Consider the following 17,844-nt stretch of genomic DNA (forward strand, 5'->3'; position numbering starts at 1 on the left):
GCCTGCCGATACCACAGCTGCCACCGAGCCTACCAAGGCCGAGGCTGCTCCTCCTGCTCCCGCCAGTACGTTTCTGCCTATGCGATCTATTGAATACCCCGTTACTGACTGTCGTGTGCCACAGCTGAGCCAGCTCCTGCAGCTGAACCCGCAGCCCCTGCTGCCGAACCAGCTAAGGAGGAGGCCAAACCCGCAACTGAGGTCAAGCCTGAGGCTCCCCCTGCTGCTGCTGAGCCAGCCAAGACCGAGGAGCCAGTTGCTGGTATGTCGCAATGTACACGATATCCATGATCAAGAACTAGAACTAATGATTGAAGCTCCTGCAACTGAACCCGCCAAGCCCGACGCTGCTCCGGCCACCGAAGCACCCGCTCCCGCTCCCGAGCCTGCCAAGACCGAGCCCGCCCCGGCTGCTGCCCCTGCTGCCGCAAATGCTCCTGTCGCCGAGACTCCAGCTCCCGCCCCCGCTGCTCCTGAGACTACACCTGCTGCTCCCGCTGAGGCTCCTAAGGAGGAAGACAAGAAGGATACTCCTCCCGCTCCCGCTCCTGCCCCTGTGGCCTCTGCTTAAGTGCGACTCGAACAAGGTTACCTTCTCTCGAGGTAAGATCTCGATGAGAACACCTTGATCGATTAGAGTACCAAGAATGTGCGTTCGTAATTGTCTTAGAGGCATGAGTCTTTTAGTTGCATGACAGGTTCGCTGTCCATGTCTGTTAGCTTTTCTCCTAGCAGTTGGCTGGATACCCAGAGAGAAAAGTGTCGCGATGCTTTGTTTTAAATATATACCCGCTTTCTATATCCTAGATACTTCCCTCGCTCCAATTTCAGATTGTGCTTTTATAGGATTAGACTGCAATTTGAGGGGATTGTGATGAGATATCAGATGTTTTCCACAGTCTAAACTCATGATCGTATGAGATGCATGGTTGGAATCTCATGGAATTCTATAGGATCGAATGCGCAAATCAATATCTATGTCCAGTCCTTGACTCCCTAATATGCTAAAATCTCCAGATGCTGGTATATGTATCCCTATGAATCTCTAGCCCACGGTGCTTTGGTAACAGTGATTTGTGCACTCGTAGATTCACTCGTAGGCGCAGCGCCTCGAGGTGGTCTAGCAAGTGACCCTGAACTGGGTCCTGGTGGTGGCATCCGAGTATAGGGAATGCCGGCTACTGGTGGAACTGGCATTCTGGCAGCTTGAGCCCATGGTGCAGCTGTTCCGGGCCCTGAAGGTACTGGGCCTGCTGTGGTTGGCTGGTTCGCCATATGGACGCTTTGTGCCGGAGTTGCAGCATCTGGATCAACATCCCAAGAGAAGAGGGAACCGAATGGGAAGTGCTGGACAACGGGGAACTTTGACAGCACTTCAGCGTTGAACATCTTGATCATACCCTTGTTGATCTTGCCCCAGCCGTCTCGAATACCGGATATATCAAAGAGAATAGGACTGTGTTCCCAAAATGGGCCCTTCTTAACATCGTTGATGAAGCCAATGGCAGAAAAGTACATGTTGACCTGTCGCTGGTCCTCCACCACAGCGGCTTTGGTAACGTCGCTAGGCTTCGGCGCACCTTTGACAGATCCCTCCAAAGGCATCGGCTCGTCATCGTTTATGGGTCGTGTAAGTTGCGCGGAGCCGAATACGTATGGCATGAAGGAATGATCGTCGAGGCCCCAGACGCCGTGGGAACCAGCGGGTTCGAGAGTGTAGGTTAGGATGAGTTTTCTCACCACGTTGAGATATCTAACAGTGTTAGCGGTATCCATCCAGTATATGTGAAGGTAACCTACGGTTCGATAACCTTGAGGACGATCTCGCGCTCGATCTCGCCTCCTTGCTGTCCATCCTTGAAGTAACCCAGCTTCCATAGACACCCAAGAAACGCTATAAAGCTGAGCTCATGCCCAGTTCCATAGTCTAATCTTTGAACGCTGCCGAAACCACCAAGTAGGTAGCTAGAGACTTCCACTTTCGCCTTTCCATCGCCAATCTTGAGTGTTTCACCTAGAAGCCCTTCTCCTAACAGCTCGTCCAAATGCTCCTCAAAGATAGCATACCACTTTCGAAAGCTGACATTTCCAAATCGTCGAGGACCGGGGTCAGGCGGTGCTTGGTCGATGAAGTTCTCGACCTTTGCCAAAAGGTTCTGTAGAGCTTGGACGGACGGCGACGTCGGCGGTTTCGAATTGAGGGGAAAGGTGCGGGGGAGGGGTGACGGTGTTTGGATTCGAGGACATAAGGCGTGGTTAAGCTGGAGGATGAAGATTCCGATATCGCGGTAGGCGAGGCTGGTGAGGAAGCGTGCGACGTCGGAGCCTTCGTTGATGCGCTTCGAGGGCTTGGTGAATGCTGGTGGGGAGCTGAGGTCCAAGATCTCGAGAGTCTGGTGTTTTGGAGGGGTTGCGGACGTCATGTTGACGGCGGCTCAAATCCTTGGTTACAGCGCTGAGGATTTCTTGACTATAAAACAAAAATGGAGTGTTGTTTGGGAGGATCGGGGGAGTTTTACGGTGCAAGAATAATAAGTGGGCGTTGGTGCTTGGTTGAAGCTGAACTGGTTCTGTTGGATGGTTGGAGATAATTTAGTAATCTATTTTCATGCTCGATAACCATGAAACTCCAAACGCATATGCCTACCTTAGCTTGAGGAACCATGAGTTCGCTTAGTTATAGACAATTACTTTTATCATTCTAGTAGTTCCTACGAGTTCCAGTCTCAGCATTCAAAAATATGTCTGATCTTGGTTGATCGGCTTCGCATGGCCTCATGGAAATTCTTGATAAGATATGCATACATGGATCATGATAATGTTTGCGACTGGCTGCTTTGAAGATATCCTACAGATATGCAACCACTTCACAGATAGAAACGTAGTTTCAAGATCCCAGGCCATCAAGCTACATAGTATCTATTTGATGCTTCAAGAATCAAGGTCGCATAAAATTTATATTCTTACCAGCTCCCGACAATTATGTCATTTGTCATGTCGCATGGGAGCTCCCAGTCCTAGCTTTAAGCTCCCGTTCTTAAGCTTCCCTCGCCCCACTTCCTCTTCCCAACCTTCAATGCGCCTGCTTTGAGCGCCGCTGTTCACCACTTCAACTCAATCTTGAAGCTCTCAGCTTGCCTCAAACTTACCTCTACAGCTAAGGAGCTGAAACGAAAAATTCTCGTTGAATTTTCGACGTCCCCCAACCGCGATTACATCGTTATCTGTGGACGCGCTGCCTTGGCGCGCGATAACACAACACAATAACAAAACCTCGAGATGGTGGTACAGCTGCGGTCCAGGGGTAAGGTCGGTGGATCATCAGCTGAGCCTGAAGCGACAAGAAAACCGCGAAAACGTACTGGAAGACAGCAGTCAGAGAGACCTTCCGCGCTTAAGCCAAGCATTGAGGTACAGATCAATGCATCAGGGTCGAACTCAAGTCGACAGTCAACCATTCATGCAATTCCGCAAGATCAGCCCTCTACCAGCCGAAGCCGGGTGACGAGATCGAAAAGAGCCAATACTCCCCATGAAAAACTGCCCTCGCCAACTCCGAGGAAACGTCGCGCTACGAACGCAAGTTCGAAAGACCAACCCGCCAAGCGCCAGCATCGTTCTCGTCGCAAAGCTGCGCTGGAAAATGCTGAGGAGGATGAACAACCTCAGCTGAACCAGGAACACGAAGAGGCCTCAGAAGCGGAGGAAAACGCCTTGCCGGAGCACCCGGACTTTATGAATATCATCAATTCGAACATCCTAGGTATCAACAGTTCTCGCAACGAGCTACCCATCAATGGCGAACTACACCCGGAGAGAGCTGGTAGGAGGATCTCTGAGGCAGAAGTTCCTCAGATTGCAGACTCGGACGAAAATATCGCCTTGGACGACATACCACAGGAGCAGGAACTAGGCAAAGCTGGAAATAACCAAGCTTCAACTACAAGTCCTGAGCAACCAGAAGCACCGCATGAAGAACTTCCAGTATCTGAGCAGGAGGCCCCTCAAGCGACGCAAGTAATGTCACAATTTGATACATCTTCTCGAAGGCAATCGTTACGACGAAAGCGTAGACGGCAGAGCCAGAAGCCGACTTATGACGCACCTGGTTATAATGCAAGGGGCGTGTCCCCAGATCTTGGTTCAGCAGTTCCTCAAGCGCCAGCCACAGAGGCATCAGCGTCACAACAAGTCCACGCTGGGGGTGATATCTATAACGTTCCGTCCGATGGAGAGCAACCAAGTCAGCCGATAGTTTTAAGAGGGGAGAAGGAGACCCACGGCACGCATGCTGAACATAGACGGAAAGCTAAGCAGGGCAAACGAAAAAGAAGCCAACCTGAGCAACAAAATGATCAAGCACCATCACAGGCCGAGAAAGAGCAAGAAGAAGGGAGAAATGAAGAGAGTGCCAGAAAGAAAGATAAGAATGGAGATCAAGATGGGGAATATGAGGATGAAGGTCAAGACTCCGACAATGATGAGCCGGCAGCAGAACAAGAGCTTGATACATCGGATCTGGTTGAAGATTCGTTGCTGCTCGACGAACCACCAAGTGGTTTGCAAACAGCGCACCTAATTCCTACCGCCTGGATTAAACGAGATACAGTACAGAAACTCGTTTGGACCACGACTTATTCAGGGTGGATGAATGGAAGAAAGTGGAAGAAGGATGCTCTCGAGCTCGCAAAAACAGCTTCTGAAGCATTGAAAGAGGACGAACGTGTGCGATCAAGGCTTGTCTTGGCTAAACTTTACGATCTCTACGAACTTTGCAAGGAGATCCCGTCATCATCGATATCACAGCAGCTGGAATATATTCGCGAGCACACAGCCCAGCTCAACAGTTTATACACCACACTTCGCGTGACTATTGACGAGTTCATTTCATCCATCAACACGATAATGGAGCAGGGCGACGCGAAACAAGTGAGCAAGGGCTATCAATACGTGACAAAGTTGCACAGACGCATCATTCCTATGCTGGTTCTGGTATTAGATCAATCTTTCCAGGCTGGATGCGGAAGACCTGGTGAAAGTGCCAAAAAGCTAGGCTTTCAAAAAGGAGAATTTACAGTGTACACACTAGAGCCACTGGAGAGGGCTGCAGGCTGGGCCCTGAGACTCTCCCAGGTTGTGGAAAGCTGGTACGAGCTTCATCCTCCCAGGAGAGAACGTGATCAAGGCGAAGAGGCTAAGGAGCATCGGGGAATCTTCAGGGAAGCCACAAAGCAGCTAAAGGAATCGCTCGAGAAGGCCAGAGAAAGCATTGGTGCTATTAAGAGAGCACCGAACCAACGAAGGAAAGTTATGCAGAAGGATGAAGCTGTTCGAATGGAACGCGAGGCTGATGCGCAGCGGCGCAGAAACATCCAAGATATGCAGATGCAGCGTTTTCTACAGTCGATGCAGAAGATTGAATCATCTCAACCGCGTCCGCCCACGATAGGCTCATACCGACAGGCAGTGCGCAGCTACCAGTCCGCGACTAGTCGGTCAGGCTTAATCAGATCGCAAGAGCCGTCGGATGTTGAATATTTCGAGAAGCATGGCTGGCACTACTCGGAAGATGATCATCTCTTAAGTTTGATCCGAACCACATCCCACCCGAACTATGAGATCTTTGGCCGGGTGCTTCCTGATCGAGATCCCGATGAGCTGAAAGAGCGGTCAAATTATTTGAGGATGGTTATGCGCGACAAGTATGAGCGAAAGGGTATTCAACCGCCCGGGTGGTGTGTTGCTGAAGATTGAGACTAAGGTCAGGAGCTATTGGAGTTGGGAGCATTTGCTTTTACGATACCCTGAACAACGCGAGATACGTCTCTTGGAATTCAAGCGAACTGCGTATGATTAATGAAAGAACGGTTACGAGTGTGCATCGTTATGGCAAAATGTATTATTACCCAACGTACTACAGAACTCGCATCGATGGCGAATCAGTCATGATGAACTCATCGAGGCTCTCTTTGATGACATCAGGACCCAAGAGAAGCTGGTATTGGTTGTCAGCAGTTGAGTTGGTGTACGGATAACGTTTCATGTCTTCCATGGACGCCTGAGGTTCTGCCAACGGCGTAATGCCACATCATTGACATCCAAGGTAGCATTATCTGTCTATCACATTGACACATTCGGCGCATCAAGAACAAAGCATCCGTGATTCCACCAGCACATACACACTTGGGCGCCCTGCAATGGTGTGGTGGTTTAGACACTTGGCCTGTATCAGCCTGGACATATTGCATTGATCTTTGGCTTCTTGTATGATTGATCACAGACTTTGGAATTGGTTGAAGCGCCTTTAACGCCACATGTGATGGTGAAGGGACGACGCTATTGCCCAAGTAAGAAAAGTGGCGAATCAGGTCTAGGTCGTTTGGGGTAATAAGTCAACAGATTAGGATTTATTTTGGTCGTCTTCACGCGTTTTCCACGCGCCGTGGGAGATTTGATAGATCCAGCCACGAGCATGGATTTCGCCCTTGACCCTTTGTCTTTCGGCTCTTAATTGGCCTGAACCAAGAGAATATGAGGTTTAGGATAAAGTAGCTCATAGATCTTCAGGCTTCTGAAAGCTACCCAGGTCGTGGCTTGCATTAATTGCCGTGCATTGCATATAGTGCCTTACTTAGGTCGATACAGCGGGTCGTCGCATGCAGAACCAGATGTTGCCCAATGTCTAGGGCTTCTTTGGGGTATCTCAGTGGCCAGACTGATCTTTGCCTTAAAGAATGGTCCAGTGTTTCTGGCCCAAGACATTGAATGGCAGTCTAATGTCCGCCCAGTAGCGAAAGCCATCAGTCATTGGATCTTGAACCAGGAACCAAAGCCACCCGCGTAGCCCAAAGACCCCTGATTCAAAGCGACAGTGGACGACCAGCCCCGCCCCCCTGGAACGGTCGCTACAGTCCAACCGCTGGGGACCATCAGGGCCCTGAGAGAAAAAGCAATGTTAGTGGCCGGTGAAACTCCACTTTTACCACTGGGTGTGGAAATGGGAAGAACAGCTCAGGATATGGATCACAAGGTGATAGACCAAGAGGTACGTATCCATCCGCAATCTAATATCCCGTCCCATCGACAAGACAGCTCAGCTTTCTCTCTTCCCTTTCCAATTTTATCTCCTCTCCCTCTAACAAGAAGCTTGCGAACATCGTCAGTGCAGGAGTCATTCTAGACTTCTCTAACTGCTTCATTGCATTGTTTCTTTCTTTCGTTCCTTAATTCTATCTGTCTTATACTCCACCGTTGTAAACGGTTTTCTAGCTGCCAGCGAAGCGCGGTTTTGCTGGATAAAAAGGAGTCGAACTCAAGGTGAGATTAACCAATTCCTAGCGGCTGATACCTACATACCCTTGACATAAGAGCTCATGGCTCGTGCTGTTTTCTCCCCTGGCATCTCTTGATTATCCTGGGATGACAGGCGAGCTTGGTTGTTGAACGACTGACTTAAAAAGTCCCGTGCGAAATCCATATATAACCTGTCACGGGTACACTTCTCTTTACTTTTCTCTTTGCTAATATTTGCTTTTCTTATAGAACTTTATTTTTAATTGCCCTTTCGACCCCGCAAACATGTCTGAATCCGAGAGCTTTGATGTTGTTCAGCACGAGGAAGCTGTCGCTTCTCAGTCTGATGCTGCTGCCACTGAGCCCGAGAGCCCTCAGGCAACCGCTCCTGCGTCCCCCGAGACTCCCAAGGAGAAGGCAAAGGAGAACGGAGAGTCAAAGCCAGCTTTGAAGAAGCCTACTACAACCTCCACGACGGGTACTCGTCGACCTGGCTCTACTTCGACCACGGCCAAGCCTGCTGCGACTAGCACTCGTGCGCCTGGCGGTCTGAGCAAGCCCCCAACCCGACCTCCTGCCTCGACTGTTCGCCGTCCTGCGACATCGACTTCTAGCGCGAGCCACCGAAGCCGACCTAGTATGAGCGCCAGCGAAGATGACAAGAAGTCGACCACCTCCACCGCTTCTTCTGCTCGTAGAACAAGCTCTATTGTGTCTAGCCCGGGCAAGACTGCTGAGAGGAGGACCGTTGGTACTACAAGTTCGACAACTGCTACCCGACGACCTGCGTCGACATCCACCGCGGCCCCACGAACTTCTACTACCCGAACGGCAGCTACCCCTAGCACTACCGCGACACGAACGGCCGCCACTCGATCAACGGCTGCAACACCCACCGCCAGCAAGCGTCTCTCTACTTCGGGCTCCTTGACTGCTGCTTCCCGAACTGCAACTCGACCTGCTGCTGCTTCTGCGGAATCTGCCAAGGAAATCGAGGCCCTCAAGGCCAAGCTGGCGGAGGGTGAGAGCGAGATCGAAGCTCTCAAGATTGAGGTGAAGAGCTCAGAGGAGAAGATCGCTGAGCTCACTGAGAAGATTTGGTAAGGAGGTGACCCCTGCCGAGACCGACGCGAAGCCCAGTGAAGACAACGACGAAGCAATTGCCACTCTCAAGTCTGAGCACGAGTCTGCAATTGCTGCTCTCGAGAGCCAGGTTTCTGAGGCGAATGAGAAGCTGCATGCTGCAGAGAGCGATCTTGAGAAGCTTCGAGCTGACCTTGATGCTGCTGTTAGCGCCAAGGAAGCAAGTGAGACTGAGCTTGACTCATTGAAGAAGCAGCTCGAGGCTGCTCAGGCTGAGAATGAGGAGAAACTCAACTCTAGTCAGGAGGCACTCCAGAAAGCCATTGAGGAGAACGCATCCAAGATCGAGGAGCTGAAGGCTGTCCTTGAGGCTGAGAAGGCATCTGCTATCGAGGCGCTGGAAGCAAAGCACAAAGAGAATCTTGAGAAGGGCCAGACTGACGCTTCCTCTCACGAGACTGCTTTAGCTGAGCTCAAGGCTTCTCATGAGGCTGCGGCCGCTGAGTTGCAAAAGAAGATCGACGAATTAACCTCTTCGCAGTCAGCCCTCGAATCCGCTAACGACGACAAGCTCAAGTCTGAGCAGGAGGAGCACAGCTCTAAGATTTCTGCTCTTGAGGCTGATGCCGCGGAGGCTAAGGCGAAGCTGGAGGCTGCTGAGAAGGATGCCGAGGCAGCCAAGTCTGAGGTTGAGTCTCTCAATGGCGAGATTACCAAGCTTCAGTCTAGCTTGTCCGAGAAGGAAACTGAGCTCGAGGCTGCTAAGCAAGATCTTGCTAAGGCTCAAGAGGAGGCTGCATCCCTGAAGGCTGCTGCCGAGGAGGCTCAAAAGTCTCTTGCTGAGAAGGAAGACGAAATTGCCAAGGTCAAGGAGATGCACGAGGAGCGCATGAAAAGCATTTCTCAGGATTACGAGACCGAAATCGAGTCTCTTCGAGGAGACGCCTTTTTCAAGCGCAAGTACGAGGAGCTTGAAACCCAGCACAACGAGCTCCAGACCTCCTCTTCAGAGGCTGCTGAAGGCCACAGCAAGGCTCTTGAAGCTGCCAAGGCTGAACATGCTGCTGCCGTTGCTGCTTTGGAAGAGAAGGAGGCCGAGCACCAGAAGAATCTCGATGCGCTCCGTGCCAGCCACGCTGAGGAGCTCGAGTCTGCAAAGAACTCTGCCTCTGGTGACCACGATGCTCACATTGCCGAGCTCGATTCTCTTAAGGAGAACCATGCTAAGCAGTTGGAAGTGATCAAGAACGAAGGTGCCTCTACCCATGCTGAGGAGCTTGAGTCGATCAAGGCTGCTCATGCTAGTGTTCTAGACGCTCTAAAGAAGGAGCACGACGAGGAGAAAGAGAAACTCGTTGCCGGTCACAAGAGCGAATTGGCCTCTGTCAAGGATGCAAGTGAAACTACTCATGCTACTGAGATCGCTAGGCTCATGTCGGAGCTTGACAGTGCTAGAGAGTCTGGCGAGACTGCTCATGCTATTGAACTTGAGTCTCTGAAAGCCAAGCTTGAGGCTGAGAAGGATGCTAGCGACAAGGAGCATGCTGAGGCTTTGGCCAAGGCTCAAGAAGGCATCGAGGCTGCCAAGAATGCTGGCGATGAAGCCCATGCTGCTGAAATCGCCAAACTCAAGGCTGACCTTGAAGCTGCCAGAGATGCCGCCAAGAAGTCATTGGAGGCTGAGCTTGAGACCGCCAAGGAGGAGGTCGAGAAAGCACGCGAGTCCAACTCACAAGCTATTGAGATGGCCCGGTACGAGCTTGAGAAGAACCATGCCGATGAGGTTGAAAAGCTTCTCGAATTTAACGGCGAGGTCATTGAGCGCATGAAGAGGGAAGGCGGCGATGCCAAGAAGGAACTGGAGGAGATGACTCTGGCGCATACCAAGACTATCGAGGATATGATGGCTGAGCACAGAAGCAACAACAGCCACCTGGAGGACAAGCTTGCTCAACAGGCTGCTTCCAACGCTGAACTTGAGGCTTCTCTGAAGGCTGCTCAGGAATCTCTTGCCAAGGCTCAGCAGGAAGTTGAAGACCTTTCTCAGCGGCTTGCTCAGGAGAAGACCGAGCGATTCACTGCTCTTGCTGAGCTCGAGGAGGCCAAGAACACCAAGCCTGACACTTCCGAGGCTGATGCTCTCAAGCGAGAGCTTGCTACAACCAAGAAGTTCCACGAGGATGTCATGCATAGCCTTGATCTCGAACTCAAGGGTACACAAAATATGCTTGAGGAGCGAAGAAACGAGGTAGTAGCTAGCCAAAAGCAGGTTGCATCTCTGACCGAGGACCTTGCCCTGGTCAAGAAGGAACTCGAGGCCTTCCAGGCCCAGGCCGACGCGAGCAAAAAGACTGCCAGCGCTGATTACCAAGACCTGAATGATAGCATGACCGCTCTTGTTGAGGAGGCCACAACCAAGGCCAAGGACCTCCAAGCTAAGCTAGATGAAACTGTGGCCAAGGTCGAGGATAGTGAGAAGAAGATTGAGGTATTGGAAGCCCAGCTCAAGGTCAAGGATGCCGAGATTGCAGAGGCAAAGGTATGCGTGGATTGAGAAACCCTTAAAGCTATCTTAACTAATATGTGAATAGGCCAATGCTGCCGTTGCCAAACCCAAAGGTCTCTCGGCCAGCAGATTTGCCAACGCAGATGATGGCGACAACGCTGCTGCGAACGAAGATGCAGCGGAAGGTGAGGAGATTGACGACCATTCCTCAGCAGCACTTGCTTCGGTGCGAAAAGCCCCTGCATGATGCACCCGCACGAGATCCAATGTGCCATGCGGTCTTTTTGGTCAGTTCAGGGCTAACATATGGATTGTAGATAAGTAAGGCGAGACTCACAGCCAAGCAAATGGATACCCTCGATAGGGAAATGAGGGATCGCAACTTGCTGTAAGTACATGGGACTCTACGATCTAGACCACGAGGCTGACAACCTACCAGGATATTGAAGTCTATCACGGATGTCAAGTCGCCAAAGCTGGGTGGTGAACATCACTACGAGCAACAGCAATTCGAGCAGTCGCAGTTCAGTTAAAGGAGACATGACAAACGACGAATTTTCTATTCCGCTTCTTTGGTCACTTTACAATTTAGTTCTCTGTAATACCCGCGGCCTGTGTGCAGAGCTGCAATTTTGCTTAATGCTTTTATTACATACACAACATTATGGGCAAGAGTCACTGGATATGTGAGATGGGAGGAAGATGGAGATGGAGGTGTTTAGACCGTCCTTGAGTCAACATGTAACAGAAGAGATGGTGCGAGATACATATACGTATGTACGACAGTGTCGAGGTTGACGATACCCTGGTTTATTTCAATGCATTTGTGCTTCACTTTGTGACTGTGATCATCAGCGAATATTATCTTGTGGTTACTGACTGTAGCTTGGCAAAAATGACGAGGTGGGCAGAGTCAAAGTTACCGCTGTAAGCTGCAGTACAGTACCTACCGCTAGCCATTTCGCTTTGACGCTGCATAACATCTTCACCAATCGCCAATTACGCCGAATAATTCACCCAAAGAGCGGAGACTCCGCCATTTTACTGAGACACAATGACGTTGTTCAGAGTGTGAGTATTGGATGAGCTATGTATGTATCAATGTGCTGATAACTACTGTTCCCCTCACAACAATTCTCTCATAGTCTCAACATTTATCAACTCAGCGGCTGTGGCTTTTCTTATACAACCCTTCCTGGGGAAGGACATATAAAGCGCCCAGACCTGCCGGCATTTCATCAACTTCAACTTCACTTGACACAACTTCGATCACTTCAATATGGAGGGATACGCTATTCCTACCAAACCTGTCGCCAACAAAGACTCAATCGTGTCAGGTAGTCAATGGCGTTTCACCCTCATTAACGACATTGTTCTCCGCTATGAATGGGCCGAAGATGGCGTCTTCGAAGATCGCCCATCAACATTCGCTCTCAATCGAGAATTCCCTACTCCAAAATTCACAGTCTCTGATACAGATGATCAGCTAGAGATAAGGGCAGGTGCTTTTCAAGTAACATACAACAAAACGCGCTTCGATAAATATGGTCTCGTTGTTAGCTTCAGTAACAAGAACACTCTCTGGGGCGCTGATTGGCGATATGGAGAAACGCCGCAGAATCTTGGTGGTACAGCCAGGACGCTTGATGAGGTGGATGGACGGTGTGAACTTGAGCCTGGTATCCTTTCGAGAGCGGGATACTCAGTACTTGATGATAGCAACTCTATGCTTTTCGACTTTTCTGGATTTGCAGCACCGAGACGACCTGGAGATCGAATCGATGGGTATCTCTTCTCGTATGGCTACGATTACAAGGCTGCCATGAAGGCATTCTTTGCCATTTCTGGAAAGCAGCCTCGTCTTCCGCGATGGGCACTCGGTAATTGGTGGAGTCGCTACTATCCTTATACTGATGAGGAGTATCTCAAGCTCATGGACAAATTTGAAGCTGAGAAGGTCCCGCTCTCAGTCGCTGTCATCGATATGGACTGGCATCAAGTTCACGGCGATCACATCCCGCATGCTGGCTGGACGGGTTACACGTGGAACAGGAAGCTCTTCAAAGATCCCAATGCCTTCACCAAAGCTTTGCACGACAAGAAACTCAAGGTTACCTTGAATGATCATCCACATGCTGGTGTGCATCACCATGAGGATCAGTATGAGGCAATGGCCAAGGATCTTGGACACGACACCTCTGACAAAGCTCCAATTCTCTTCAACCCTGTTGACCAGAAGTTTATGCACTCTTACCTCAACACACTTCATCGAAGTCTCGAGAACGATGGCTGTGATTTCTGGTGGATTGACTGGCAGCAAGGTCCATACAGTCGTGTCCGAGGTCTCGATCCTCTTTGGCTTCTCAACCACTACCACTTTCTCGACAATGAGAAGCAAAATGGGGAAGGGAAGGCTATTATCTTCTCCCGTTTCGGAGGTCCAGGCAGTCATCGTTATCCTGTCGGTTTCTCGGGAGACAGCATAATGACTTGGGAATCTCTCGAGTTTCAACCCGAGTTTACAGCTACAGCCTCCAACATTGGCTATGGGTGGTGGAGCCACGACATCGGTGGTCACATGGGTGGTTATCGTGACGATGAGCTTGCGACTCGATGGGTGCAATATGGCGTTTTCTCACCTATCATGCGACTCCATTCCCAGATGGGCTTGTTCACTTCCAAAGAACCCTGGCTGTATCGCCCTGAGTTTGCAGAGGTGATGCAAAATTTCTTGCGGTTGCGTCACAGGCTTATTCCATATCTTTACACCATGAACTGCGCATCTTCGTCGAATGATGAGCCAGTTGTGCAACCCCTGTACTGGAAGTTCCCGGAAAGAGATGAAGCATATGGAAAGCCAAACCAGTACTACTTCGGTTCAGAGCTAGTAGTTGCGCCTATCGTGAAGCCCCGCGACAAGAGAACGAACCATGGTGCCGTGGATGTTTGGGTTCCTCCTGGTCGACATGTTGACATCTTCACTGGAACTATATACGACGGCGACCGGGACATCAGGATGTTTAGAAGCATCAAGAATATGCCTGCGCTTGCACATGAGGGCTCCATCATCCCTCTCGATGCGGACTCTGCCCCTAACAACGGTGGCGAGAGCCCTAAGAACTTTGAGGTTCTCGTTGTTGTAGGCAAGAATGGCAGGCTCAAGATTGAGGAAGAGCTTGATGAAAATGATAAGACTGATAAAGGGAACTACAACGAGTCTCCCATTCTTGGCTATTTCCAGCAAAGTGGCAGGCTATACTTTGAGCCCAAGGGCAAGGCTTGGAGTATCAAGTTCCTATCTATCATGGAGGTTCCAAAGGGATTCAAGGTCGTCAGCGGTGTCACTGATCAGACTGTTCTTGATGTCGAGCCATATGTCGAGGAATATCCTAACGTGCCTGGCCTGGTCGTCCGAATTCCCGTACTTCCCGATAAGTTGGATACGGTATCTATACAGCTCGGCGATGAGCCGAAGCTGAGCGTGATTGATCCATTGAAGCGTATTCAGGATCTAATCCTAGACTATCAGATGGACATGTGGACCAAGGAAAAGCTTTGGGGAGTTGTCAAGGCTCCCCAGCCCACAGCGGTCAAGGTTGGACGACTGATGACCTTGGGGCTGGATGAGGAGTTGCTTGGACCGGTAATGGAGTTGCTCATGGCTGACAGCCGATACGAAACATGCTCCAACTAATTGCCCTGTCGCATTCCAGAATTTCGACTGGTCATCGATCTTGAGCCAGAGTTCTCAACGTCCAATGCCTTCACCAACCCTCGCCTTGAGCAAAACATAACCAGCATAGAGGCTCAAAAGACAAAAAAACATACAACACCAGGTATTCGCTGGTCGTCACCGACCCAACTACTAATCCGGCGCTTCACAGCTTGACGATGGGGGAGCGGACGGGACCCCGTATTCTCTGCGAGCTATGGTCGTATGTGCTAGTTGATGGGCTTGGATGGGGTCAAGAGAGGCAAGAGTTGTCAGTTGATGGATAGGTCGATGCTCTCAAACGATAAAATGTTCTTGTAGAGTAAGCGGACTATAGATAAATAAATTAGATCAACTATCTCGGAGCTCATTTACATACTCTGCTTGAAGTTATCCAGACCCAATCGCAATTCAATGCCATTCTTACACGTACGGTAGTTGGGCGAATTGAGCATTGATAGTCACTAATAGCACAATATTAACGAAGAAAACAGAGCTAATGGTTTATATCATGTGGATAACGTTATTCTCTTGGACTGGGACTAAGTGAAATGGTTCAGGTTAGCTAATAAGCGAGCCCTTCAATATAGGCCGTAACAACTCGACCCCTCATAAAGCATGTAGCATTGCTTTCATGCAAGGCAAACTGCCAACGATAGTCCGTTTGAGCCTGTTTACTTCTGCTCAATTCAGGCTGTTGTAGTCATGTTCTGCAGTAAAACATGAGAGGTACATCTCAGCAAATAGTAGACTCTGGTGGCGAGTGGGGCAAACTCAACCCAGACATCGTTACTTTCTGACCTCGACTCAACCTCAATTAAGCTTGACCCATCAACTCGATATCCAATCACAATCACGATGACAACGAGACTTAGAAACGCAAACCCATGTGACGGCTGCGCTTTACGTCGTGTAAAATGTGAAGAAGGAAAACCATGTCACGAATGTCGACTCAGAGGCATCGAATGCACCGCCTTGAGAACCCGCAAGAAGCGTGGGCCAAAGGGCGGACCTCGAAGCACAACCAAAGAAAAAGTCGAGAGATTTCAACAGAGCATCAAGGAGACACAACCTTGTAACATTCAAGATGATGATCAATCGCAGTCCGACCCTTCCAGCTCTGTACCTCTCCCGCCTTATCGCTTACCACTCCACGAATATCAGCGTTTCCTCCAATTCTCAAAACGACCAGTATCTTCCATTTGGATGGTCATCAACCCCGATCACCTATTTACAAAAATCTCAGATAATCTTAACGACTATGAGTCTCATGCCCTAGCAGCCGCACTATGTGCTGCCACCATAGCTCAACTAAGACTACCAGAACATGCTGGCCCACGAAACACCCCTTCATCTCTTCAGTTTGCTACCGAGTGTCTTCAGCTAAGAGAACTTTATGATTATCGAGAGAGCTACAGTCTGGCTTCTGCACTCATACCCTTCTTTCTTCATGTTTACCACTCCAACGGCAATAAGCTACGAACCGCGGGCCTATTTCTAAGAGAGGCTGTAACGCAAGTTCAGCTCATGCAGCTTGGTTATCCTGAGACATATTCGCACCTCACTAAGCAGGAGCAATCACTTAGACTTCGAATATACTGGCTTGTTCTCATCACTGAGAGGTACAGTAGACCTTAAACTTTCTGTCATGTTTGCTGACGTTTTGTCTTAGAACATATTCCGCGCAACATGGCTTGCAAGCAGTTCTCCAAGTCATCGATGTCTTCCCAGACACGCAAGATGACATGGCAGATGAACGACGAATGCAAGCTTTCATCTCCCTCACAAGACTCTTTGCATATCTCGAGAGTAACTTGACAACAATTTCATCAAACCAGCAGCCCCTTGAGAGACAAAAGCTGGTATCATATCAAGCCGCTCTGTGTCTCGACGCACATGATCACGCTGCTCGTGAAGCTCAAAGAGTTGACTTATTCGTCACCCGCCAATGGATCAGACTCATTCTATGGGAGTATACGGCTCGCCATTTTGCAATGTCATGTTACCCGGATGACGAAGCTTTCTCTCTTTTCCTTCCAGTCAAGATCGGCCACAAGATGCTCTCACTTTTTTCAATGGTGACAAATTCTGCCATCACAACCCACGGATATGGCATTGTAAGTGACAAATGGAGATAGTTTGTACTGAAATTGACTTTGATATTACAGGAACTTAAAGTATTCCGATTAGCAGATGCAATGCTTGATATCGTTGCGTGCACGCCATTTTCGGCTCATGGTAGTAGTATGCTTGTTGGTGCAGGAGAAATCTTATATTCTCTTCAACATGTATTGCACTCTGTTGGAGGACGAGACTCCGGCTTTCTACACAAGATACAGAACCGAATGTCACAGCTGGAGTTGACGACTGGATCATGGCCATATCTCGCCATATCAGACGCAGAGGATGTAATAGAGGAGATAGAGAACGATGACGGCTTATGATCGCCTTTAACTTTTGTAATAGGTTAAGATGAACACTGGAGTTCGAACCACGAGGCGCCCGAAGCCATACTCAAACCATGTTCAATTCACGAATTATATATTTGCTAGAACGAAAAATACCAGGCTATCCATTCACTTTGTTATTTCTGGCAATTCCCCTCATATTATAAATAATTCAAGTTAAGTCCAGATTAGAAAGGCTGTTTGTTTTATGCAAGACGTCGATAAAACTGTTTGCTGTTAGTGAGTAATAAGCCGCTCACTACCATCAAGCGAGCTTATCCCCTGTGGCTTAGTTGGCTAAAGCGTCCGACTGTTATTCATAGACAATCGGGAGATCGGAAGTTCGAGCCTTCCCGGGGGAGTTCTCTTTTGCTATTTGCAACTTTTGTTCAGTATTACTTTTTATTTGTTTTGGTAACGATAAAAGGTTATGGGGGATAAAAATGCACTGCGCGTTTTGATTCAATCTTTCTTAGTTGATTTACATAGAGGAGCTGTAATTTTATCTGGTTCTGAGGTTACTCATTGGTCTGGGGTAGGAAGGTGCTGCAAATAGTGGTTTAGATAGTCGAGGTCGAGGTAATACAGTACGCCCTGTTACATGCAATACGCCGCAATTAAAGAGCCAGCTGAGGTTATATATGCCGCTAAACCTGAATTGATCCTCCTTTACGAAAAAGACAACCTCGAGACATCCGAGATTGTGCTCAAACCGTCAGTGCTGAACTCTTGCGCCAAAGCGCTACATCTACCTGGATACAGCCAACACAGCCAGAACTAGACCAGAAGCAGTACCTACCCAT

At 49.4% G+C, this 17,844-nt stretch overlaps 6 protein-coding genes and 2 non-coding genes across 13 annotated transcripts; 6 read left to right on the forward strand and 2 right to left on the reverse strand.

Moving 5' to 3' along the window:
* Positions 1-307: 307 nt before the first annotated feature.
* Positions 308-571, forward strand: FOXG_06011 (uncharacterized protein; the record flags this gene model as incomplete). The annotated part of the gene is made up of 1 exon (XM_018384503.1): positions 308-571. The coding sequence occupies one exon, from the start codon at positions 308-310 to the stop codon at positions 569-571; it is 264 nt and encodes an 87-aa protein (XP_018241599.1).
* Positions 447-2,638, reverse strand: FOXG_06012 (serine/threonine-protein phosphatase 2A activator 1). Its single transcript, XM_018384504.1, has 2 exons — positions 1,801-2,638; positions 447-1,753 (listed from the first exon to the last, which is right to left on the reverse strand). The coding sequence occupies exons 1-2, from the start codon at positions 2,421-2,423 to the stop codon at positions 1,036-1,038; spliced, it is 1,341 nt and encodes a 446-aa protein (XP_018241600.1). The 5' UTR covers positions 2,424-2,638; the 3' UTR covers positions 447-1,035.
* Positions 2,639-3,055: 417 nt separating this feature from the next.
* FOXG_06013 (uncharacterized protein) lies at positions 3,056-6,239 on the forward strand. Its single transcript, XM_018384505.1, has one exon. It carries the CDS (start codon positions 3,280-3,282, stop codon positions 5,752-5,754), a length of 2,475 nt encoding a protein of 824 aa, XP_018241601.1. The 5' UTR covers positions 3,056-3,279; the 3' UTR covers positions 5,755-6,239.
* Positions 6,240-7,034: 795 nt separating this feature from the next.
* Positions 7,035-11,773, forward strand: FOXG_19159 (uncharacterized protein). Of its 6 annotated transcripts, none has more exons than XM_018399346.1 (5): positions 7,035-7,317; positions 7,543-10,915; positions 10,968-11,108; positions 11,200-11,270; positions 11,322-11,773. In XM_018399346.1, the coding sequence occupies exons 2-5, from the start codon at positions 9,251-9,253 to the stop codon at positions 11,413-11,415; spliced, it is 1,971 nt and encodes a 656-aa protein (XP_018241602.1). In that variant the 5' UTR covers positions 7,035-7,317; positions 7,543-9,250; the 3' UTR covers positions 11,416-11,773. The 6 variants fall into 6 exon arrangements, with proteins under 6 accessions (XP_018241602.1, XP_018241606.1, XP_018241604.1 ...); XM_018399350.1 differs by having other exon boundaries at positions 10,968-11,067; XM_018399348.1 differs by having other exon boundaries at positions 10,968-11,270.
* Positions 11,774-11,868: 95 nt separating this feature from the next.
* On the forward strand, positions 11,869-15,010 carry FOXG_19160 (uncharacterized protein). The gene has a single exon (XM_018399352.1). It carries the CDS (start codon positions 12,162-12,164, stop codon positions 14,574-14,576), a length of 2,415 nt encoding a protein of 804 aa, XP_018241608.1. The 5' UTR covers positions 11,869-12,161; the 3' UTR covers positions 14,577-15,010.
* On the reverse strand, positions 14,704-14,819 carry FOXG_19161. Its single transcript, XR_001936373.1, has one exon. It is a non-coding gene; the product is annotated as a 5S ribosomal RNA (ribosomal RNA).
* A 378-nt stretch (positions 15,011-15,388) lies between the features above and the next one.
* On the forward strand, positions 15,389-17,191 carry FOXG_06016 (uncharacterized protein). Its single transcript, XM_018384506.1, has 3 exons — positions 15,389-16,216; positions 16,267-16,711; positions 16,763-17,191. The coding sequence occupies exons 1-3, from the start codon at positions 15,453-15,455 to the stop codon at positions 17,036-17,038; spliced, it is 1,485 nt and encodes a 494-aa protein (XP_018241609.1). The 5' UTR covers positions 15,389-15,452; the 3' UTR covers positions 17,039-17,191.
* A 128-nt stretch (positions 17,192-17,319) lies between these two features.
* FOXG_19162 lies at positions 17,320-17,403 on the forward strand. The gene has a single exon. It is a non-coding gene; the product is annotated as a tRNA-Asn (tRNA).
* The last annotated feature ends 441 nt before the right edge of the window (positions 17,404-17,844 follow it).

Source organism: Fusarium oxysporum, chromosome 2, assembly GCF_000149955.1.
Source record: "Fusarium oxysporum f. sp. lycopersici 4287 chromosome 2, whole genome shotgun sequence".
Classification (NCBI taxonomy): Eukaryota; Fungi; Ascomycota; class Sordariomycetes; order Hypocreales; family Nectriaceae; genus Fusarium; species Fusarium oxysporum.